This window comes from Primulina eburnea, chromosome 3, assembly GCF_022965805.1.
Source record: "Primulina eburnea isolate SZY01 chromosome 3, ASM2296580v1, whole genome shotgun sequence".
NCBI lineage: Eukaryota > Viridiplantae > Streptophyta > Magnoliopsida > Lamiales > Gesneriaceae > Primulina > Primulina eburnea.
Window position 1 is genome coordinate 50601080 of NC_133103.1, and position 25981 is coordinate 50627060.

The 25981-nt window shown below is 34.7% G+C and overlaps 1 protein-coding gene across 1 annotated transcript; it reads right to left on the reverse strand.

The window, feature by feature from the left end:
- Positions 1 to 6311: 6311 nt before the first annotated feature.
- On the reverse strand, positions 6312 to 8396 carry LOC140828545 (6,7,8-trihydroxycoumarin synthase-like). Its single transcript, XM_073191478.1, has 2 exons — positions 7476 to 8396; positions 6312 to 7059 (listed from the first exon to the last, which is right to left on the reverse strand). The coding sequence occupies exons 1-2, from the start codon at positions 8367 to 8369 to the stop codon at positions 6451 to 6453; spliced, it is 1503 nt and encodes a 500-aa protein (XP_073047579.1). The 5' UTR covers positions 8370 to 8396; the 3' UTR covers positions 6312 to 6450.
- Between the last annotated feature and the right edge of the window lie 17585 nt (positions 8397 to 25981).

Genomic DNA, 25981 nt, shown 5'->3' on the forward strand with positions numbered 1-25981 from the left:
GTGATGCTGTAACAATGTTGTTCAATTACTATGTTTTTAACGAGTTCTATTACTGTAGGATGCCGCCAGTTGGTATTTGAAATTTACATGCCGATATTAGAGTATACATGTTATTTTGAACATAGACATTACTGATACTAGAAATTCGTTGCATCTAGATGCGTGAGTGATATTTTCTGAGAAGGATTTGTTCATCTTCCACGAAAGCGAATTGTATCGATTATAACTTTCGAGGGTCGGGAAATTTTTTTTACTTTTCTTATCGTATTTGGATAGGAATATCAGATTTCGTTCATTCCATTGGTATGTTCCGAGGTCCTTGTAAGTGTAGTTGTTTATTAGAGCTTTATAATTATGCAAACCAAAGCTAGATTTTCAGTCAAGTTATTTCATGTAGTTGTATTAATCATAAACCTGATAGACAGGAAGCTCACAGGGGGTCCATATTTGCTATTAACAATAATATGTTGCCTTTTGTAGTTTTACTTTCTTTGATTTTATGTTTTTGCTTATATATAATTTGGTGTTGAAACTAACTGAATCAAGCCAAATATTAGTAAAAAAAATTAAGGCTCGAATTCAGCTTGAATGAAGTATATTCGAGTTCGAGCACGATTTGAAACTCGTACAAATTTAAGTTTCTTGGTTCGAGTGGTGGCCTATTCGCGAGCTATTCGAACTATTACTCGAACATTAAGGTTCGAGTCCGAAAAGCTCGAAAAATGAATATATTTAATAAATAATTATATTAATAAAATATAAAATAATTTTAACTCTGGTTCGATAATTTAGAATCAAACAAGCTTGAAAAACTCGTGAACCAGTATATACATTCAGTCATCTTGAAAATTCTGCCTTAGACATTTTCCCCCCCTTGAGTTGGGGAGGATTGTTATAATTTGGTCTTGAATCGAAATTTCGTCCCAAATTTGGTACCTTAGGTGTGTGAGTGATAAGATAGACGCTGTCTCGATTGTTAGGCATGGCTATGTTTGCAGTAGAAAATTTTCCGTCGTCACACAATGAATTTTTCGAGTCCGAGCTAATCACTGTGTTAATGAGTTGTGCATATACAAGGATTGGTAATGGTTTTACATAATGTGTGCATATGTAAAAAGTAATCATATATTATTATAATACAAGAAATATTAAAAAGGTCACTATTTTCTATTGAAAATGAATTAAAACTGCGGAGAAACTGAAAGGTAGTACATGTCCACAACCCAATTTAGACAATATAAAGAACAAAAATCGGAAAACTGACAAGCATAAGAACATAATATCGCAATTTTCCTTGTATTATAAATATAATATTTTTTTTTTCTTATATATATATTATTAAGATACAAAAATATTTTAAAATCAATTTTAAGTTAATGATCAAGATCACAGGTTTCTGAGGTTTAGAAGGAATTAATTTATGAGCTCGGGCTCAAAATAGCTTCAGCAAGTTGAACTTGCGCATGTTTGGCTATTTTGGCCGATGAAATGACAATCACTGGCACGCTTCCAAGCTCCGCTAGTCAATCCTATTTCCGATAGGGGCACTTGACAATTGAATCCGATTTTGACCATGGACATAATGGTGCCCTGTTTCTTGGAAAGGTTATACAAGAATAGATGAGGATTTAGGCTGTCGAACATGTGCTAGTTTTCGATTAACGGGATCCCTGGGGGGAACTGGTTTTTTTTGTGGTGTTTTTCGTGCGACCGATGGATCAAAATGCTGATAACTGTGAAAAGTAGGAGTGGAAAAGAGAAGCTCGTTAAGCTTTGAAAAAGCTCCATTTTGATGCTAAGAACCACTGTTTTCAAAACCGGACCGGACCGGCCGGTCGGACCGGTTCAACCGCGAACCGGCCTCTAGACCGGTCCGGAGATAAGGAAAAAACCGGAAAACCGGTTTAACTGGAAAAAACCGGTTAAAACCCGGTTAAACCGGAAAAAACAGGAAAAACCGGAAACCGAAAACCGGTTAAAACCCGGAAAAACCGGAAAAGTGGTGTTTATTTGGATATTTGTTATAATTTTCATCTTAAAAATTAAGTAAAACTATAAAAACATAAATAATCAATATTTTACTATTTTATTTATTATATAAAATAATAAAATATTAATTTTATTGATCCGGTTCGACCGAACTCGGTTGAACCATTTTTTAAGGCTTAACCGGTTCGACTAACGGTCCGGTTGTAAAAACACTGCTAAGAACATACAATAATTGATCAGTATTGGGTTACAGGCAACATTATGAATCTTTTAAGGAATTAATGCTGACTTCTGATCGAGTTGTTCATTCTTTAGTTCTTTTTGTTTTTTCATCTCATTTATCTTTTTTGTTGGGTAAATGAGACTTTTTCTACTTGACTTGTGGATCCTATATTGATATATATTTCATGATTCACAGGTTGCTTGTTCTAAAAAAAAAAAATTAATTTAGTAAAATGGTTTTCTATAGTTGGTGGAGACAACATCAACCACTTTTCCATTACTGGACCTTGGTCTATAGAAATTTGGTATTGGGTTCCCACGGGGATTAGTCCCTCAATCAAGTTTCATTGGGGCTTAGTACCTCACGAATCCCTATTTTCTTACCGTCACAATTAAGCATTCAAAATATTTTCAACATTTCCACCACTTCATAAAAATACATGCATATACATCATTTTCTTTTAAACCAAGTATGCAACACGTCTTTTAATATTTCACCTTTTCCATAATAAAATTCGATGTTCTTTCAAAATAAACATTTTAACATTCATTACAGCACCAAGAAAGTGCCAGTACTCCTAACATTTTTCAGGTATAAAATAACTGTTTTACCCATCCTAGGACCTAGACCGAATTCTTAGGAACCTACCGGACCAGCCTTAGTTAATCATGCACGAGGACGTGCATGGTTCTCCAATCCTTGCGCGCGGCTACGGCTAGGAAGTTCCCTAGCCGTGTGCCTACCCTATCCAGCCTCTCCAGCCATGCGTGGACCGCCATGGCTCGATGCTAGGACTCTCATGAGCCCAGCCCCTCGCCTGGAAAGCACCCCGTGCGGCCTCCCCCTTTTATCCTCCCAAAACCTTGCCCTAGCTATTCATGATTCCAAATTTTCGTTTTTTTTTCCCTTCATGTCCAGCCCTTGTACAACCCAATCTAGGGCTCCTAAATCAAGCCCATATCAACCCTAACCTGGCATCCTCTTCTGCAACATCAATACAATGAGTTTCATGTCAAAAAAACACAAGTTTTCCATGTATATGCCATAAAAACGAAAATAAAAGGAGGGACATCAGATTTTTGATGCAACCATTATATTCACACATAATATGGTATGTATGATGAGAAAAGAAAGAATAAGGTGTGCCTTTGCGTGGTTCAAGCACGGATATTCAATTCTAAATGCGAGGGACGTTGTCGGAGAGACGAAGAATCCTTAATGCATTTTTCCTTCAAAGTTGACGTGAATTGCTTCAAAAACATGTGGCTTGTGTTCGTGTGGGGTGGGGAGAGAAACCCTAGGTTTCTAATGCTTTGAGTGTGTAATATGAAGTGTTTTGTGGTTTAGAAACTCTATCTTTGGATATAAATAAATGGATAGAAAGCTAGGCCCAATAACCTCGGTATAATAGACCCATTAGGCCCATTATAATGTATGAAAAATATATTGTTTAGGAAAGTTTTCGAAAATAATAATCGAGCCTCCAAAAAGTTCTTGTTTTCTTCAAAAATCGATTACCGATTTAAAATACGACTCGGCATGTAAAAACATCTCAAAATTACCATTTTCAAAAATTACCTATTAAATATACCATATATTAAATAATTAAAAATAATCATTTATTAAAAATATTTTCTCTTTACAGTCCCTAGTCTCCGTTCTTCGGTTGCGTCTCGAATAACCCTTGAAAACACAGTTTTATGCATTCTAATAAAAAATCATATTTTTAACATATAAACATGCCTACCATATATAAATAATGCAACTAATAATTTAATTAAGCATTTTTCATTTTTTCTAGATTCGCATGTAGTTGGATTAAGTTATCGCATTTTGGACCTTATAGATAAGGTCATGATGTGGTGGATTAAAATAACCGTTTTTTGGCCTCGCCTCTTAGAAGAGTAACATATAGGTGACTGATCAGTAAACCATGAAAAATGAGATGATTTGCAATGTTATGTTTATTCATATTGGATTCAACATGCATATTATTGAAATTATATGTGTATCCTTGGTATTTGTTACGCACGATCGACCTCATTTACTGAGTATTTCTCCAAATATTCACCCTTACTTCCTCCTCCCATATAAGAACGAAGAATAAATTGATAGAGAAGAACAAGAATATTCATGAGATAGTGAAAATGTCACTTCATTCAAAACCAGTCCTGTTATTTTGTTTTTGTTACTTTTTACGCTTCCACATTTCGTTCAAATTTTGTAAAGACATTGATATGATTTCTGAAATAGACTGCTTTGGATATTTGATTACTACGAGGCTTGTTGTTTACAAATTGTGTGATTGTGAAACAACGCCAATGTTGGCCAACCTCGATCTCGGGACATGACATTTAAGTGGTATCAGAGCCTTCACTTAGTACGGCATGGTTCGAGAACGGACCAAGCGGAAGCCGGTGGGCATGTGATGCCCGAAACACATTGCTATACTTCGAATATATAGGACGAAGAGGGCAGGGAGTGATCGCTGATGCCATGAGGTTTCACGGACAATGAGAGGCTCCTAGCATACTTCTAAGCGAAGGGAACATGAATGAATCGATCTCACGTCGGAATGAGAAGAATTCCAAAATTGTTCAGGTATGAGACTGCAGTTGAGAAACGCTTAAAATGTTTGATATGTACTACTCATATCAAGAAGGTGCTGTTTTTTTCTTTTGGGGGTTCATCATATAAAAATTACAAAATTAAGCGTGCTTGACTTGTGGTGATTCTTGTATGGGTGATCTCTTGGGAATTTTCCTAGGAAATGCGCTAGTGAGGATATAAGTACGCTGGAAAGACTCGTCTTGGTACAGTAGGGACAGTCGTCGAATCTGGGACGTTACAATTAGGCTTTCTACTAATTTAGTTAAATTTAGGGTTTTAGTCCATTAAGTTTTCAAAGTTTGATTTTTGTATACAACAATTTAATTTTTGACTATTTTGGTTAAATTGCTAACGTGATATCTGACAAGTCAGCATTTTCCAATATCACGTCACCAATTATACCAAAATGATAAAAAATTAAAAGTTAGTATAAAAAAAAATTTGAAAACTTAGTGGATTAAAACACTAAATTGAACAAGTTAGTAGACTTGAAAACTTTTTCTCAATTATTATTTATAGTAAAACTTTATTTTATTAATTTTGAGAGGTATTAAATAATCTAAAATCATTAACTAATTATTTTAAATAATAATTTTTTGATTCAGAAATGTAAATTTTTTGATTCAGAAATGTAAATTTAATTACAAAAAATTCATTATATTTCACTCATGTTTGTATCAGCTTTCTTGAATTAACATAAAAAAAATCATTATAGATATATTTATATACGTGTATATACATATATAAATAAGTAAATGATATTAATCGATTTTAATAATTAAAAAATATATTATTGTATTTCCGACTTAAAGAGTTCGAGTTGACTAAGAGCTAAAGCCGACTCTGACCTCCAACCAGAGATGTTATTTTCTAATAAAAAAATTCATTGTTTAACATGAGTAAAAATATCTGTAGAACCAATTATATATGTGAAAGGCTAAAGAATTCTTTAACAATTTGTTATTGCAATATCATATCTTTTATCTTTAATGAGAAGATTTTGATATGAAATGCAATTAGATTTAAATTTTAATGAAAAACAAATAATATAAGAATCATATTGTACTTAAATTGCCTTTCTATGGTTATAATTTTAAAGAATTATTAAAAGACAAAACTTGTATGAGACGGTCTCACAGGTCATATTTGTAAGACGAATCTCTTATTTGGGTCATCCATGAAAAAGTATTACTTTTTATGCTAAGTGTATTACTTTTTATTGTGAATATCGGTAGGGTTGACCCGTCTCACAGATTAAGATCCATGAGACGGTCTCACATGAGACCCACTCTTATTAAAATATGATAACGAGGTGACCATATATTTATACAAAGGGCTTCCAAAAAAATCATTATCCTATTAATTTATCGAAATCATTAATTTATCAAGGTGGCCCGAAACAGGACCGAAAAAAAATTAATATCTTGAATATAATAATTTATCGAATATTAATTTATAGAGGTTTTATTAAGTAAAAATAAATAAAAAATGAGGGAAAATATAATAATTTATGTGGTTACATAGAGCAATTCTTATAGATGGAGAATACATGAAAACAGTGTCATATGATTTCTCATTCAAATGCAACTTACATATTCATTGCTCAATCCTTAAGAAAAACATAGTAATCATATGTAGCTCTTGGCCACAAGGCAGAGAGGGTTTTTCTTATGCATCACCATTCCGGGTAATGCATCGGTGTCGACATCTTCTTTGGTCATTCCGTCTGGTAATTCCCAGTCGAATGCGAAAAGAAGATTAGCAAGTGCCAGTTCCACAGTTGCAATACCTAACAATATCCCAGGGCAGGCTCTTCTGCCAGATCCAAATGGAATTAACCCGAAATCTTGCCCTTTATAGTCGATTTTGCTATCTAAGAATCGATCAGGTGAGAATTCATATGGGTTTTTCCAGTACTCGGGATCTCTACCAATAGACCAAAAGTTGAAATATATCATAGTTTTAGGTTGGATTTCATAACCATCAATAAAACACCTTTGTGTTGTTTCTCTTGGGACAAGAAGTGGAACTGGTGGATAAAATCTCATAGTCTCCTTAATCACTGCTTTAAAATATGGTAGTTTTTGGATGTCATCTTCGTCCACGAAGGGTTTCTTATCGACTATCCTTCTTATTTCTTGTTGAGCTCTTCTCATCGCATCAGGCTTCTTCACGAGAGCCGTCATCGCCCAAGTTACCACGGACGAACTTGTGTCTGTTCCGGCTATAAAGATGTTCTGCAGTGAATATATTTTTGGCAAGATGAATCGATTAACCATATTCACATCAAGTAACATGTCATTTATCTTTTATTATATTTATAAATACATAAAATAACAGCAAACTATTTTATTTTATTTTTAAAAAGTATGTAAAAAAATATTTTAAAATCAATTTTAAGTGATCTAGCTCATGAGTTTTTAGCAGCTACACATGTCAGAACGCCGGAATTGAGCTAGAGCTCGAATTGGATCTAGCACGATCGAATTTGTGTCGAATTTGGCTTAATAAGCATGCATGTGAGCCGGTTCGACTTAATCTACATCCATAAGTGATCAAGCTGTAAACATAATGTTACCTCCCGGGAAAGTGTTGCAACTTGCAACTATTTTAGGTAAACACTGTATTTTGCTAATATTTAACTGATACTTACCATGAGCATTCCCTTAATATGATCCCAGCTTACAACCGAACTTGCATTCCCTTCTTTCAACTTGATCAGTATATCAAGAATGTCACCTTCCATCGACTGTGGCCTATTCGAGCTAATGTGCTCGTCGATGAGTTCTTGATAGAACGAGTCCATATTCTCGAAACATTTCTCTAGTCGAGAAACCATCCCGGTAACTTTATCCATCCAACCTAACATAGGAAAGTAATCGGCCCAAAAGAAACCAGTGAGTACCGCCTGAACTTCGTGTACAAGCACATCAAAGGTTCGTTTGACGGAGGAAGTCTCCCTATAAGATTTCCCAAAAGCAGCTCGACAGATAATGCTGCTCGACAAAGATATTAATGTTTCACTTAAGTCGATAGGCTCAAATTTATCTGCTCTCTTGGATACATCCTTGATCATGTGGAAGACCTCCTCCCTACGAATAGGGGCGAAAGAATTTACTCGCTTTAGACTAAAGAGGTGTATAACCGAAATTTTTCTCCTCTCTCTCCAGCAGTCGTTATAAGCCGAGAAGCCAATATCTTGGCCATTGTAGGATAGCTTCTGTTGGCCTGTTAGATATGGTCTATTCGAGATGACTATATCGTTGCTGGCGAATGCTTCTTTGGCTATTTTGGCCGATGAAATGATAATCAGTGGCACACTGCCAAGCTTCATGGACATGATGGGGCCATGTTTCTTGGAAAGGTTATACAAGAAAAGATGAGGATTTAGGCTTTCAAACTGGAGCAAGTTTCCAATTAACGGGAGCCCTCGAGGACCTGGCGGGTAACTAGTTTTCTTCGCTGTGTTTTTGTGCCATCGATGGATGAAAATGATGACAACAGGGAAAAGTAAGAGTAGCAATAGGAGATCAAGAATGGAAGCCATTTTCCACTGCGAATGAGAACCAGAGATGTCAAGCGATTGGTGAACTTTTTAAACAATAAAACTTCGCTTATATAATATACTTATGGTTCTTGCAAAAGTATTTGATCCGTATTTGAATTTTTCATGATGTTAGGAATTGCGATTTTTGCTTCTTCTTCTTTAAGAAAAATGAATTTTATTTGATTACGATATTTGCTTTTTTTTTTTTTTTTTTTTTTTTTAGAAAAATGAAACTTATTTGATGTTATTTTTTTTTATATATATAAATGGATATTATGTATTTATTATAAAAATTTGGCTTCAAATTCTTATATATTTATGTTTGATTTTTTTATTTAAATATTCAAAATTAATTGTAAAAGAAAAACATTAAAAAATTAAGTATAGGAAACGAAACAAATAATTTTCATAAAGTTTTCATTTGCTTTAATTGAATTTTATAGTAATTGTATAAAAATTAGATTAATAATTTTTTTTATAAATTTTTAAATCTATTATCTTAATAATTAATTTAAAATAAATTTTAACCAATATAACATATTTTTAGTAAGAAACTGCATGTATTTTTTGAATCAAATATCAAAGATAATTTATAATGAGTTATTAGAGTTTGGCCTTGTGAGTTTTTTTTTACTTAAAATTGAGTGAAATGAACTTTTTAGATCACTTTTATTTTACGGTTTTTTTCTTCTCAAATATCAATTAGAAGACTTCAATTTTGCTCCATCATTTATTCCAAAAATATTTTCTTTCATTGTTATTATATATTTTGAATTTTTTCAGTTTGATATTTATAATTTTATGACTTTTATTTGTGTTAAAAATTTATTATATATTTTTTATACGATTCATGTATTAGTTATTTATACGGACATTATTAATCACATGATTTTAGTTAGTTAAATATGTAATATATATTTAAAATTTATTAAGTTATTTTCTACTATTTTCAAACAGATATGCTATGAAAGAATTATTTTTTAAAAGGTCAGTGCAGTTATTTAATTTTAATTTTTTTTCCTGCTAATGGACTAAGAGTAGGTCTCTTGTAAGACGGTCTCACGAATCTTTATCTGTTAGATGGGTCAACCATAACGATATTCAGAATAAAAAGTAATATTTTTTCATGGATGACCCAAATAAAATATACATCTCACACAAGTTTTTGTCATGTACTAGTTAGAACGATGTTTGTATCAGTTGATACTTACGAAAAACTTGGTGCATTTCAAAGACACGTAAGTGGTTTTTTTAGATACAACACGTAAGTGGTTTTTGGTTAATATTGTTATAATTTTCGATTCCTATTTTTCTTATTTTTTTAAAAAAATATATTTAGAGTGTAGATAATTAGATAATGTTTCTATTGTTGGAATTTTTTGTCTTAATTAATGGACATAGTAGGGAGTGCGTGGACGCCGAGTACACAATTTGACGAATTGTCGTTAACCATTTTGGATTTTTCTACATTCAATTCAATTATAGTATATTTTAATGAGATCTTTTTATCATCTTGATCCTAAAAGACACTCACATGATAAAAACACATGTCGGCTGTAGAAAAAAACAAAACAAATAGAAGAATCAAACATGATAAGAAACTACTATTTCAGATTTCCCACGTTTTCATTCTCATGTTCATATTGAAGTTCTCTTATTTCGAAAAAGGAAAGTTACAACTTTTTTTGATTCCAGAACTCGTGATTTGTTGTCATATTCTTACAAATTAAAAGTTTTGTATCTTGAGAGAAGATTATCGATTCCCAAAATACAAGGGAGAGACAAATTTTCTTAAAGAAACAACGTTCAATACTAGCTTCAACTTATTGTTATTTATTGGCATCTACAAGATTTTCACCAACAAGCTTAAGAAGATTCATTTAAAAGTTTGAAGATGACTTTCTCATCAATGACGACAACTCGTGATCCACTCGCACAATAAGAAAGGCCGGAAAATTTCGATGGTGCATATTTCAAAAGATGATCTTACAACTCTAAGTTTTGCAAGATTTCTAAAAAAAGATTCTCCCACCATACCCGAAGAGGAAGTTTATCCTCGCAGAAGTTGTCACGCCCCGGGACGGGGGTTGGTTGACACCGGCGTTGCTCTCGAATTTACATTCAAAAACAACAAGCCTCAGAAGTACTGAATATCAGAAACCAGTCTTTTATTCATAATACGAAATAAATCAATAGTCTGTTACAACTCGAATACTGATGTTCTACAGCGGAAATGTAAAACCAAATATTACAGTATCTTAACAGATACAGCGGAATAAAAATAAACATAAACTGAGAACAACAGTCTTCTTCACCAGCCCCCAGAACTGGATCTGCTCTTTTTCTTCTAACATTTCTTCAGTACTCTTATCTGAGATGGGTTTGGTGGGTGAGTGATATGATTGTCACTCAGTAAGCAGGGGCGGGAATAATTCTCAGTTTTCGAAAATCATTTTAATACAGAACAGTATTTCAAGAATATACAGAAACTCTTACTTTCAGAACAGGAATCAGTATTCAGAAATCAGTAATCAGTAATCAGTATTCAGTAATCAGTAATCAGAAGTTTAACAAGTAAGCACTGAGCACGTTCGTGAATTTCATGGCTAAACTGATATCAGTCCCCTATATGTTATCTCCTCTAAGGGGTGAGGCCAGTAATCAGTAATCAGAATTCAGTAATGTTCAGAATATATATTCCTACCATTAGTTCACTAAGTTTCAGTGCTTCAAAATCAGATATCAGAAATCGAGAATATACTTTGCTTTGAAACAGAAATCATCAAACGGGTTTTCAAGATATTTATACATAAGCCCACTTACTTGATTTGCTATAAAGTTTCGGTTGAAGTCTACTGGAATTTAGCTGCTCTCGCTACTGGATTTTGTTGCTTGACAAAGGCACTATCTCTTAACTCGAAATTTAAGTGATACTCTCAAATCTTGTGTAACCCATTTCAGAGACTTGAGGGTGCTATTTATAGGCCGAAATTTGACTGTTAGCCTTCCAATTAATGCCATAATCTGACATTAACAATCTTTATTTCGTGTTGAATGCTTCAGTTACAAGTTATGGTCTGAATTAGTAACTGTCTGCTGGAATTTCGTGCTGCTGCTGGATTTTATCTGTTGCCTGCTGCTGGATTCCAATCTGCTGGAAAATACATGTCTGCTGGAAAATATAAACTTCTGAAATATTAGCTTGATGCTGGAATTGCTAGCTTCTGCTGGAATTTTCATTTGCTACTGAAATTGCTAGCTGCTGAAAATTCGGGTTCTCCATCCCTCCCTCCTTATGAAAAGTTTCGTCCTCGAAACTTGGCTATACTTGATCTTCAAAGAGATAGGGATATTGTGTTCGCATCTTTTCTTCCAACTCCCAAGTAGCTTCTCTTTCGGTGTGGTTGGACCATTGTACCTTGCCATATGGAATAGTTCGTCGCCTCAGTACTTGGTCTTTGTGATCCACAATTCGAATCGGAATCTCTTCATAATTCAGCTCTTCATTTAGATTACTCTCCGCCAGAAGTGGTCTAGCTTCCAGAATGTGACTTGGATCAGAGATATATCTTCTCAACTGCGATACGTGAAAAATGTTGTGGATCCTTGACATATCGGGTGGAAGTGCTAATTTGTAAGCAAGTGTTCCCACTTTCTCAAGAATCTCAAATGGTCCGACGTATCTGGGGTTAAGTTTCCCAGCCTTATTGAATCGGAATACACCCTTCATGGGTGACACTTTGACATATGCCTTCTCTCCAACTCCAAATTCCACGGGTCTTCTTTTCATGTCAGCCCAGCTTTTCTGTCGATCTTGTGCAGCTTTTAATCGCTCCCTGATCATAGCAACTTTATCCACTGTTTCTTGGATTAGTTCGGGTCCAACGATGGATTTTTCCCCTACTTCATCCCAATACAGTGGTGATCGACATTTTCGTCCATACAGAGCTTCGTATGGTGCCATTCCAATGCTGTTGTGGTAACTATTATTGTATGCGAACTCGATTAAAGGCAGATGTTCGCTCCAAGTACCACTAAAGTCCAAGGCACATGCTCTCAGCATATCTTCTAGAGTTTGTATTGTCCTCTCAGTTTGGCCATCAGTCTGCGGATGGTAGGCCGTGCTAAGAGTAACCTTAGTCCCCATAGCTTGTTGAAAGCTCTTCCAAAATCGAGATGTAAATCTAGGATCTCTGTCTGACAGTATGCTAGCTGGAGCTCCATGCAATCGTACGATCTCATTCATGTACAATGTGGCTAGCTTATCCAAATTATAGTTCATGCGGACAGGTAAGAAATGCGCAGATTTTGTGAGTCTATCTACGATTACCCATATCCCGTCATGTCCTTGTCTCGTCTTCGGTAAACCCACAACGAAATCCATAGAAATATGCTCCAATTTCCATTCTAGAATTTCTAGAGGTTGCAGAAGTCCTCCAGGTCTTTGGTGTTCTGCTTTTACTTGTTGGCACACGTGACATTTGGAAACAAACATCGCCACGTCCTTCTTCATTCCACTCCACCAGAAATTCTTCTTCAAGTCCCTGTACATCTTGGTAATGCCAGGATGGACTGAAAATTTTGACTTATGTGCTTCAGACATCACTTCTTGTCGAAGGTGGTCGATGTCTGGTATGAACAATCGACCTTTCATCCACAAGATTCCTTTGTTATCCGTCTCGAAATCTGGTGATTTCCCTTCTTTAACTTGCTCTTTCAGTTTCACCAAAGCGGAATCTTTATCTTGGCTTATCTTGATTGTCACTCGAAGACATGGTTGTGCTGAAAGTGATGTAAGGATTACCTTACTCATATTCTTTCGACTTAAAGCATCTGCTACCTTGTTGGCTTTGCCTGGATGGTAGCTTATCGTCAAGTCGTAATCTTTTATGAGTTCAATCCACCGTCTTTGTCTCATATTTAGTTCCTTTTGTGTAAACAGATATTTGAGACTTTGGTGATCGGTGAAAATCTCACACTTGGCTCCATAAAGATAATGTCTCCAAATCTTTAGTGCGAATACCACTGCAGCTAGTTCGAGGTCATGCGTTGGGTAATTTTGTTCATACGGCTTCAACTGCCTTGATGCGTATGCAATCACCCTTCCCTCCTGCATGAGTACACATCCTAAACCTTCTTTGGATGCATCACTGTAGACGGTGTAGTCCTTACCTTCCATAGGTAATACTAGCACTGGTGTGGATGTAAGCTTCTTCTTCAAAGTCTCGAAGCTTTGCTCACATTTTTCACTCCATTGAAACTTAGAGTTCTTCTGTGTGAGCTTGGTGAGAGGTATGGCTATTGAGGAAAATCCATCAACAAATTTTCGATAATAGCCTGCTAATCCCAAGAAGCTTCGTACATCTGTCACATTCTTTGGTCTAGGCCAATCCGAGATTGCCTCCACTTTCTTAGGGTCCACAGATACTCCTGCTGCTGATATTATGTGTCCCAAGAATGCGACGCTCTCTAGCCAGAATTCGCATTTCTTGAACTTGGCGTATAGTTCCTTTTCTCTCAGCTTCTGGAGGGTGAGACGAAGATGTTCTTTTGTGGTCTTCCTCACTTGCCGAATATACCAGAATATCGTCGATGAATACCACCACAAACTTGTTAAGAAATGGTTTAAACACTCTATTCATCAGATCCATGAATACTGCCGGAGCATTTGTTAATCCGAACGGCATCACTGTGAACTCATAGTGTCCGTACCTTGTTCTGAAAGCTGTCTTTGGAATATCATCCGGTTTGACCTTCAATTGGTGGTAGCCTGACCTTAAGTCGAGCTTGGAAAAGACTGAAGCTCCTTTAAGTTGGTCAAACAAGTCATCAATCCTTGGAAGCGGATACTTGTTTTTTATTGTGATCTTGTTCAGCTCTCTGTAATCGATACACATCCTCATACTTCCGTCCTTCTTCTTTACAAATAGGACAGGAGCTCCCCACGGAGATGCGCTTGGTCGGATTTGCTTCTTGTCCAACAACTCTTGAAGTTGCTCTTTGAGTTCTTTCAACTCTGCTGGAGCCATTCGGTATGGTGCTTTTGAGATTGGTGTAGCATTGAGCGCTAAGTTAATCTCAAATTCCACTTCGCGATCAGGAAGTTCGCCTGGGAGTTCTTCAGGAAAGACATCCGGAGATTCCTGAATAACTGGAATATTCTCTATCTTTAGAGTAACTTCGTTATTTACCTCGCTGATCGATCATTGCTAGTTAGACTTTCTAGGTCTGAGAAGTAGAAAGGAAGGATTTATGTTCCTTATCTTTACCACGAAGTACGATTAATTCTTGGATTGGGGTTTGGCATTCTTAATCTGACAATCTACAATTACATGATTCTTGTCCAACCAATCAATTCCCAAAGTACACTGTATAAGATCGGCACTGAATATATGCGTATCCATACTTATTTTATTCTATCTCAAATCTTGAAACCACTATAGAATTTTAGACTATAACTCCTTATCAGTCGATTGCTTCAAGTCCCAATAATTATAACTTAGTTAAAAAAATTTTCAACCTTGAACGGAAGAAACTAAATCCTCAGACAATTCTTCTTTTACTAAATCTTTCCTTAATAAAGACTATGAGTCTAGCATGTTTTAACACAACCAAGTCTCATTGGATGTCTTTCTCTTAGCATCCCAAATTTAATGTACATACCATTAATTATTAACAAAAATTTTACTCCTACATCTGAATTTCAAAGCTTATATAATCCTTATCTCATATTTGCATAAATAGTTTATTATCCTCGAGTCAGACAATTCATCTTAAGTCAGAAGCTTATCTTCGATAGGTAAATTCCCAAAAATGTAAATCAACTTATATCAGATAGGTACATTCCCAATATGATTCAATTTATCTTGGTACCTTCCCAAAGAATATTACCCTTCTTTCTTTTCGTATGATAATACCAATCTAGTATATCTTATCATCTTTCCATTATCACTGTTCTTTTTTTTTCCACTACATCTATAGGTACTTCTTCTTCTCTAAGCTCTTAATGTAGCTATTCTGATCAGTCATAATCTTCATCCAAAACAGGAGAGTGAAGGTTCAGAAACGATGTCAAGAATGCAAGTCGAACCATAGACAATTACTGGAATGAACAGAATCAGTATTGCCTATACAATTAACAGAAGAAATAGCTCAAAAATTTTCTGTCTCAGAATTCCGTGAAAAATTTACTGAAAATCCTTCACATCAAGAACATGAATGGTACCAAGTTTGGTGCAAAAATACTAAGCCATTTGGAAATGAAAATTCCTCAAAGCTTCAAAATTTTGGAAAATTTTACGGAAATGATGATATCACTATCTAAACGATGGATTTTGGGGTCCGTCGGCGGTGTTAGAACGATGAATCGTTCTAGGTTAGGTTCTCCAGTCGAGAGCTTTCCAACGCCTACTTTTAATAGTAAAATTCCTCCTGGATCAAAAGTTATGGCCGTTTGAAGTTTGCGCGAAAAACACCTCAACTTCTATGTCATTTTGCGAGGTCTACTGCATTTGCTTGCTGGAATACACTGTCTACTGCAATTCTGATGCTACTGCAATCAGTCTGCTGCTTTTCCAGCATTGTCTGCTGCATTCCGAGTCTACTGACCCAGTCTTCTACATTCAGATCTACTGGTTTCCTTCTACTGGTTTTGGTTTCAGGCTACTGATCTTATCCTACTGTTTTTCGTCTACTGGTTTTGGCCTACTGATTTTTTTTTAACTCGTTTCAGTAGTCTATTATAGTAGTTTATTTTCAGTAGTCTATTTCATTAACCTTCAGAACTTATTCTCAGAAGTCTATAAGAACTTATTATTTCTAGTTCCTCCTCCCCAGATTATGAAACCGGGTTCTGCTCTGATACCACTTCAATGTCACGCCCCGGGACGGGGGTTGGTTGATACCGGCGTTGCTCTCGAATTTACATTCGAAAACAACAAGCCTCAGAAGTACTGAATTTCAGAAACCAGTCTTTTATTCATAATACGAAATAAATCAATTGTCTGTTACAACTCGAATACTGATTTTTTACAGCGGAAATGTAAAACCAAATATTACAGTATCTTAAAAGATGCAGCGGAATAAAAATAAACATAAACTGAGAACAACAGTCTTCTTCACCAGCCCCCAGAACTGGATCTGCTCTTCTTCTTCTAACATTTCTTCAGTACTCTTATCTGAGATGGGTTTGGTGGGTGAGTGATATGATTGTCACTCAATAAGCAGGGGCGGGAATAACTCTCAGTTTTCGAAAATCATTTTAATACAGAACAGTATTTCAAGAATATACAGAAACTCTTACTTTCAGAACAGGAATCAGTATTCAGAAATTAGTAATCAGTAATCAGTATTCAGTAATCAGAAGTTTAACAAGTAAGCACTGAGCACGTTCGTAAATTTCAGGGCTAAACTGATATCAGTCCCCTATAGGTTCTCTCCTCTAAGGGGTGAGGCCAGTAATCAGTAATCAGAATTCAGTAATGTTCAGAATATATATTCCTACCATTAGTTCACTAAGTTTCAGTGCTCAAAATCAGATATCAGAAATCGAGAATATGCTTTGCTTTGAAACAGAAATCATCAAACGGGTTTTCAAGATATTTATACATAAGCCCACTTACTTGATTTGCTATAAAGTTTCGGTTGAAGTCTACTGGAATTTAGCTGCTCTCGCTACTGGATTTTGCTGCTTGACAAAGGCACTATCTCTTAACTCGAAATTTAAGTGATACTCTCAAATCTTGTGTAACCCATTTCAGAGACTTGAGGGTGCTATTTATAGGCCGAAATTTGACTGTTAGCCTTCCAATTAATGTCATAATCTGACATTAACAATCTTTATTTCGTGTTGAATGCTTCAGTTACAAGTTATGGTCTGAATTAGTAACTGTCTGCTGGAATTTCGTGCTGCTGCTGCTGGATTTTATCTGTAGTCTGCTGCTGGATTCCAATCTGCTGGAAAATACATGTCTGCTGGAAAATATAAACTTCTGAAATATTAGCTTGATGCTGGAATTGCTAGCTTCTGCTGGAATTTTCATTTGCTACTGAAATTGCTAGCTGCTGAAAATTCGGGTTCTCACAGAAGTGCTGTAGCAGATGCATGAATTCAAAGAAATTTCTATGCAAGAATTACATTCTCAATAGACTTGACAATACATTATATAATGTACATTGTTAAGTGAATACCACAAAAGAGCCATGGTGGAAAATAAGTATAACACAGAAGATGTCAGTCTTAAAAAGTTCATTGTGGGATGTTTCTTGGATTTCAAGATCGTAGACTCCAAATCTGTGGTGAGTGAAGTGCAAGGAATACAAGTACCATTACACGAGATTCCTGCAGAATGGATGAGTCTAAGAGAGTCATTTCAAGTTGTTGATTTGATGGAAAAACTCTATTCTTGTGAAAGAAATGAGATTCAAGGATTTGATTATGAGGTTGAGTATTGAAGAAGACAACCGTGATACATATAATAAAACGAATAAGTTGGCTGCGAAAGTGATCAACTTGGTGGAATCCAACAAAAAAAGAAGAAAAATAAGTTAATGGATAAACAAAAACAACAAAAGAATATGGAAAAGTTCAAGTGAAATTGCTACAACTGCAGGAAGCCGAACCACATGACAAATGATTGCAGACGCCCAAATAAAGGGAAGGAACAACTAAACATATTTCAAGAAAAGTCGTTAACATTTGATTTTTTTCTGAACTTGGTTTACCTCAGCTGTGTTCACCAAATATGATGGGAAACCCAAATGAATGGTGGGTTGAATGGGTGAGACTTGTCACATATGCTTTGATAAATTGATGTCCTCAAAAATACACTTCAATTTTTGAGGTAAAACTCTTCATGATAGATAATGTTATATCGGGCATAATCGGGATAGGAAAGGTGGTTTTGAAGATGACGTCGGGGATGTAAGTTACCCTCATTGATGTTCTTCATGTTCTTGAAATTATTAAGAAGAACCTCGTATTGCGTATATCGTTGGTCAAACATGGATTTAAGCCTGTATTTGAGTTTAATAAATTTGTATTGACCAAGAATAGTCATTTTGTAGGGAAGATGTATCTTGATGAGAACATATTCAAGTTGAGCGCAATAGCGGTTCGCCGCGAGTTTGATGACAATAAAATTAAAAATTCTACGTACTTGTTTGAGTGTTCTAATTTATAGTATGTTAGTTTAGACATGTAAATTTTAATGTTCTACGCCATTTAATAAATTTGTATTTACTGCCTAAGTTAATGTTGAGCCAACATATAAATGTGAATTATGTGTCAAATCAAAAATGACCAAAATGTTTTTCTATTAGGTTGAAAGATATAAAACTCATCTAGAATTGATTCGCACCAAAATTGGTGATTTAAAGGTTGTGCATACTAGAGGAGAGAAGAAGTACCATATAACATTAATTAATGATTGTACAAGATACTGTTACATATATATTTTGAAAAGTAAAAATGAAGCACTTGAGGTGTTCAAAAACTATAGAACTTAAGTTGAAAACCAACTTGGTAAACGAATTAAAAGTATTCGCAGCGATATAGGAGAAGAATATGGAGCTCCATTTGATGAGTTTTGTTTATCTTTGGACATTATACATCAAACTAATGCTCCATACTCTCATCAATCAAACAGAGTTCTGAAAAGAAAACTCGAACTTTGGAAAAATGATGAACGCTTTGTTGATAAGTTCATACTTACCCCATGACTTATGGGAGAAAGAGATACACGTCTTAAACCATTTTTCCCTTAACAAAATAAAAATATTATATGCATGTGGACGATTGGGACATCTGCTGCGGGATTGTGATGTTGTTTTAGTGCACACTTTTTCTTTGGCTTTTGGGTATTGAATGAAGGCTATGTTAAACAATTTTAGAATCGATAAAAATAATTTAAACGATCGAGTTATGTGGCAAACATAATTATTTATCGATTATCAATTAGGGTGAATGAGAAATTAATTGAGTTCGAATTTTATTCAGTGAAAAGATGGAATCAAAATGATTATGTATGTATGTATGTATATATATATATATATATTATATTGTAATATTATATATATAATATATATAATTTTAAAAATATTTGTTTCAAATCACACGGTTGTGTCATTTTGTGGCGCCTGAAGAGCCAAGCCTCATAAGAACGATTTGTGAAATGATATAATTTTTTATTAAAGTTTTTCATTTTCTATAAATACGGTTTAATTCATTTGCATTCAGTATCATTTTCTCTTTCTTCTCATTTCTCTCTAAGTCTAGTTATATATAAGAATTTTTAAGTATTAGCGCCTAAAATTAAAATTTTAAATAAATAAACTTTAGTATGGATTTTGTAAATTCATACACTTAAATTCGAACTTTGAAAATTAAATTTGAGAGTTGTCTTCTAGTTTTATGTTTTTTTTAGCATTTGCGCTTAAATAATTTTTTGTCTAAAAAATATATCAATTTTGTTTTTGGCAATATGCCAAAACAAAAAAAATAAACAAGACAATTATTTATACATGAAAATAAATAATAAGTATGTTAAAATATTTGTAAATAGGGTAACTTTATAGAGTTTTAATATATTTAATTTATTATAGTTATTGTTAATATATGTTTGTTGATAAACTTCTGAAATTATGTATAAATCATTCAAATATATATATATATATATATATATATATATATATATATATATATATATATATATATATATATAAAGTTAATGAAAATATCATATACAAGAATTTTGAGTTATAATCAAAATTAAGATATAAATTAACTAAAATTACAGAAAATAATTAAACATCAAATATTCTATAATAAATAAATAAAAATAAATTTTACTTATTAAAATCATTATTATTTTAAATTTATAGGTCAATAAAAGATTATAAATTTTTTTAATATATAGTGTAATAATTTTTAATTTTTTTTAATAAATATAATTTTAAATTTTATGAGGTTTTGTGATTGAAACTCTAAAAATAAAATGAACGATTTAAATAATTTTGATTTTAAACTATTATTAGCAATAAAAAAATATTTTACATTTTTTGACATTTTATTGTTGTACCTTAGGCTTTAATTTTTGTACTTAATAGAATTCCATGTAGTAATTAAAAGTTTATTAACATTTTGAATACCTATACACTTTTGTAGAGTTTTTAAAAGTCAAGTTTAAATATCACATGACTTTTAAAATTCTACAAAAATTTACATTGAATACCAATAAACTTTTATAAAATATATAAAAGTTTAAATTGAATACTTCTAGACTTTTTTTAAACTCCATAAATTTATTAAAAGTTTAGAACCAATACACCCACCTTAAACTCTTGGAAGTAGATTTTTAAGTTAAACGCTTAGAATTCGAAATTAGAAAGTTTTTATACCATCTTAATAGCGTTCTAAACATTTTTCAAAGTTCGTGTGACTTTAAAATATGTAGTTCTTCTATTTTGAAGCTGTAGTCATTGTATCTTGGGAAACGAATTGTCAACAATTGTGAGCACAGAGACGAGACAATATCGTTTTAAAGGAAAAAAATCAAACTCTTACCTCCATTATTTTTCGTAACTATTTAGTTCATTCATTTTTATCTCGATATTTGCCAAGATAAAATAAAAGAATATCAACCAACATGCTCCTGTGGCAACTGCTGGCCGACGGTTAGGGAATCTGAGGAATCGTAACTCTGAATCCAGTGTGCCTTCTGGATCCAGAGGGGTTTCTCAGTGTCCATATGATTCTAATCCATATAACACTGTTCCTCCGAAGGGGAGGATATTTTGATGCAGTCGGATGATTTGGAACAGAACTTTATTGGGGAAATGGACTTGTGCCTTGGCCAGCAATTATGGATGCTTCATATGAACCTCTAATTAGTCAGGAGAACATTGGCATAAATGAGGCGAAGGCTATGATCCTATCTGTCGATCAAGTAATCATGGGTGGTTCTGTGGGATCTTCGAAGCTAAATGTAAACCCGATAGCGAAGGATAAAGAGCAATCAGTTGAGACTGTGGTACCGGAAAGCCAAACCAAGAGTACTAAACAATGGAAGCGACTGGTCCGGGGGGATTAGTCTAATCCCAAGATTCGTGGATTTGAGAATGCCAGTATAAGTGAAGGTAAAAGACTACGAGAGCAATTCGAGCAGTCAATGAGGTCAGTAAAATACCAATTTGATTCCGAGTCCATCTTTATACATGATGCTCAATCGCCGCCACGAGCATTCTGAGAGCTTCGGTGTCTTATTGCCAAAAGTAACCCTTCGATGCTTTTTATTTGTGAAACTAAATTATACCATTCTCGATTGATATGCATCTTGTAGAAACTATTTTCAATATAATGGGATTTTTACTGTATACTTTGAGGGTAGAAAGGGTGGTTTGGCCTTGCTTTGGAAAGATCCATATGAGATTCAAATTTGTACTTACACTTCTGGACATATTGATTGCATTGTGTCTTACGAGCAGAAAACTTGGAGTTCATGGGATTCTATGGCAGCCCTATATCTTCTTTAAGATATATTTCTTGGAAGCGAAAACTCTGGAGGTTCTCTACGATCTTTTCTCAACTGTCAGCTTTTAATGATGTGATAAATTCGTGCATGTATGTTGCGGGATTTGCTATTCAAAATAGGGTAAAAATTTGTGTGAGACAGTCTCACGGGTCGTATTTGTGAGACGGATCTCTTATTTGGGTCACCCATGAAAAAATATTACTTTTTATGCTAAGAGTATTACTTTTTATTGTGAATACGGGTAGGGTTGACCCGTCTCACAGATTATGATCCGTGAAACGGTCTCACATGAGACCTACTCTCAAAATAGATCACTTTGCTTGGTGCAATATACGTAAGAATGATGAGATCATCTTCGAGCGGCTATACTTATTTGTATGTAACTTCGAATGGCATTTGCTTTTAGATTGGATAACTCTACCGGGTACAATATTTTTCTCAAGAATTTAAATAATATCGTGTATATTTTTTTCAGAAATTGAGATATGCAGAATTTTACCGGATACAGATCTAAGATTTGATACACCTGGGTCAAGATTTAAGCAAGAAGATAATCCAATCTTGGAACTAAAAAATCTTGAGGATTTTATCATGTAATTTTCGAAAATAATATTGGAAGATTTGTTAAGGATTTTCGAAAATAGTAGGGAGAGTCTACGCGATGAATGCAGTCTTGGGAAATATTTAAAAGTTCAACTACCAGGATTTTAGGAAAAATAATCCAAATATTATTTGTGGAAAAATACCACTAAATTTCGGATTTAAGTAAGCAAATTTGTGGGATTTAAGAAATATAATTTTTATTATTTTAGGAAGTCAAAAATCTACCGAATATTGGGAATTAGACACAAAAGTAAAAATTTTGCAGACTGGGCAAGGCATAATTTCGAAAATTATCCTTGGGATATATACATACAATTCCAAATTTAGGATAAAGAATAAAGGTAGATTTGATCACGATTTTAGATGGAGATTTGATTCAATTCAAACGCGATTTGATACACGATCAGGATAGCAGCCAACCCCTATAAATAGGAGGGCTCAGTGTCTCGAAAATCACACCTCTTTTTACTCTCATATTTTCGAGAATTCCCCTCCCCTAGTTCCTTAGGATTTTCGAGCACAGCGAAGCGCTGCCGCAGTCCAGCCACCGGAGTTTTCACGTTTTTCTTCAAGAAGTTTAAGGTAAGTGGGCTTGTTTTAAATGTTGAATTTTCGTGTGATGCATTTTCGGTTTTATAAAAATTCGGTCGAGTACAATTCTTCTTCTACCCCTTCTGGTTATGATTTGTGCATAAGTTTTATGTTGACACTGTGAGGATCCAACTGGATATGAGAGGGAATCCCAACTATGATATGACACTCATACGGTGGGGATATAACCGATTCGGCCTCGCCCCCTTAGAGGAATAAAAATTAGGGACTGACGTCAGTAAACCATTGAAAGTAGAGTAATCTCAGTGCCAGGTCAATGATATGAACGTGGTATGAGTCAAAAAAATGCATGGTGTGTGTGTGTATGTATTTCGAATTTTATGCATGTTGTTATGTACTCGAACGGCCCCCACTTGCTGAGTATTTCCCCAAATACTCACCCCTTACAACCCTTCCCAGATAAATCTGAAGATAAATCAGAGGAACAGGTCAAGGAAGAAGAGTCGGACCAGTTTTGGGGCTGGTGAAATTAATTATATTTCGAATTTTGCTGCAAAGATTTAAGAATTTTAGTAGGTTTATTTTAATTGTAAACGCTTCCGCAATTTATTCAATTTATTCAGTTGTAAAGACAATGGTTGTTTTTGCGAATTTATGAAATAAACTGGTTTCGGTTTATACTGTGCTACGAGGCTGGTCGTTTTTCGATTTTGTGATTGATAAGCGACGCCGGTGTCAATCCCGAGTTTCGGGGCGTGACAACTATAGCTCAGACCATAGACTTATTCCAGTTACCATGAAGAAGGGGTGTGATGTTATTTTTAAAAGAGGCCTAAAAGATTCACATTCGAGCATAAATGAACTGTGGAAGATGATTTTAATTCAATCGTGGAACGATGGCAGGGGGAGTGACAATGTTGTTCATCTTCTGAGCAAATTAAAATATTTCAGTAATATCTTTGGTCTTGGTTTGGTTCTCGTTTTTCTGATATGCGATGGAAAATTGAGTTGATTCGCAAAGAACTTAATAATTTAATGACACTATAAACCAAGCCAGATACACTGCTGCCAGAATAAATGCTCTGGATAAGGAAATTGTGAAACTTGTGACTCCAGAAGAAATGCATTGGAATCAAAGGGCTTGTGCAGTTGTGCTAATAGGTTGGCGCATGGCGATGGGAATACAAAATTCTTCCATTCATTTGCGTCTGAGAGGAAAGTTTCAATCTTATTCAAGGGCTTTTTGATGACACTGGTAAGTAGTTTTCGGAAGAAAGGGATGTAGCACATATCATCCTGAAATATTTTGCCAACATTTTCACATCATGTTATCCATTTGAGTTGGAGATTGAGAAAGCCATCGCGGCTATTTTCCTTGTAGTAGATGATATCATGAATGATGTCCTTTGTGCGATCGTATACAGAGGAAGAAATTCTTAAGGCTATTTTCGTGATGCATCCTTCCAAAGCACCTGGGCCCGATGGTTTTACAGCTCTTTCCTTCCAGAAAAACTGGGCCATGCACGGCGGTCAGGGAAGTTACCTCGGCTATTCTAAACCACCGGGTCCCGATGATTGTTGTTTCTTCTGTGGCACGGCGGATGCTTCTACTAGTCACTGCCTTATCTATTGCCCTATTGTCCGGGAAGCCTGAAAATGCACTGAGTTCTGGCACTGTGTGAAGAAACGCAACAAGCTCCCATTTATCTATTGTGGACTTTATTTGAGGGATCGACTGTCTAAATCTGAGCTCGAGCTATTTTTTTTTACCACCTGGGACATTTGGAAAGAGATTTGTCATTTGAAGCACAACTCCTAGCCGTTTAATTAAGGTGAACTGGATTACCTCCTACCTTGTGGGATCCCTGAAAGCAAGGCAACTGTGTCTTTCTCAACCTTTGCATAATCATATTGTACAAGTGAAAAAATGGACGAAACCTCCTTTGGAGCAGTTTCGGGTTGATGTTGATGCAGGCTCCAATGAGTAGATTGATAAATTTTGCGCGAGTGTGGTGATCAGAGATCATCATGGCAATATTTGTGTTGGCTTCAGCTCGTTGAACAAGCCATCCAGGATATGTGGTTGATGCTGAAATTTCGGCTATCCGTTTTGGATTAATGTTAGCCATGCGAGGGGATTATTCATGTTTGGGTTATTTTTTTTTCTTTTTACTTATAAGAACTAAATATTACTAGTTACAGTATTTGAAAGGAATATTTTATTCCTTTATTATTTTGTTAAATTGATAATATCAATTTAAGATTTTGCCTTTCTAGACTAAAAGAGTTTATTTACTTATTTCTAGATTATGAGATCTTATTTGATTTATTTCTAGATGATAAAATCTTGATTGATTCAGTCTATATATTATATGATTTGTTTTTAATGTGATTTGTATCTCTAAGATATTTTATCTTTGTTTAAAAAAAGTTTTTATATCTAATGAAATCTTCTTTCTATATTTTGTAGGACTCTTTTATGGGAAGATATTTAGGTCAAGCATTAGATATAAATATGGAGTTCCTTGTAGCCGTCATGCGTGTGGGATAGAGAGAAGTCTTGAGGAGAGAGTTGGAGAGTCGAAGCTTTTCGTGTGAGTCCTTTGATGTGACTCTTTCGTGAGGTCGGCAGAAGAGCGCATACATAGAAGAAAAATACAAAAGCCGAACCTATATTTTGTTGAGGCGTTTTTGTGTGATTGTGTGATCACTTTGTTGTGGAGAGGATCTGCTGGAGGTTTTTCGGGAGTGCACATACAGAGTTCAGATTGTGCAAAGTTTGTGTGATTGATTCACTGTTATACTGTGTTGCCGATTGGTGTTGCCAACACTCAAGAACAACACTGACGCAGAGTGTTGATCGAAGAGTGTCGTCGTTTGGTTTTAAGCAACACGCTTTTTATTTTATGCATCTAGTTTTTATTGGTT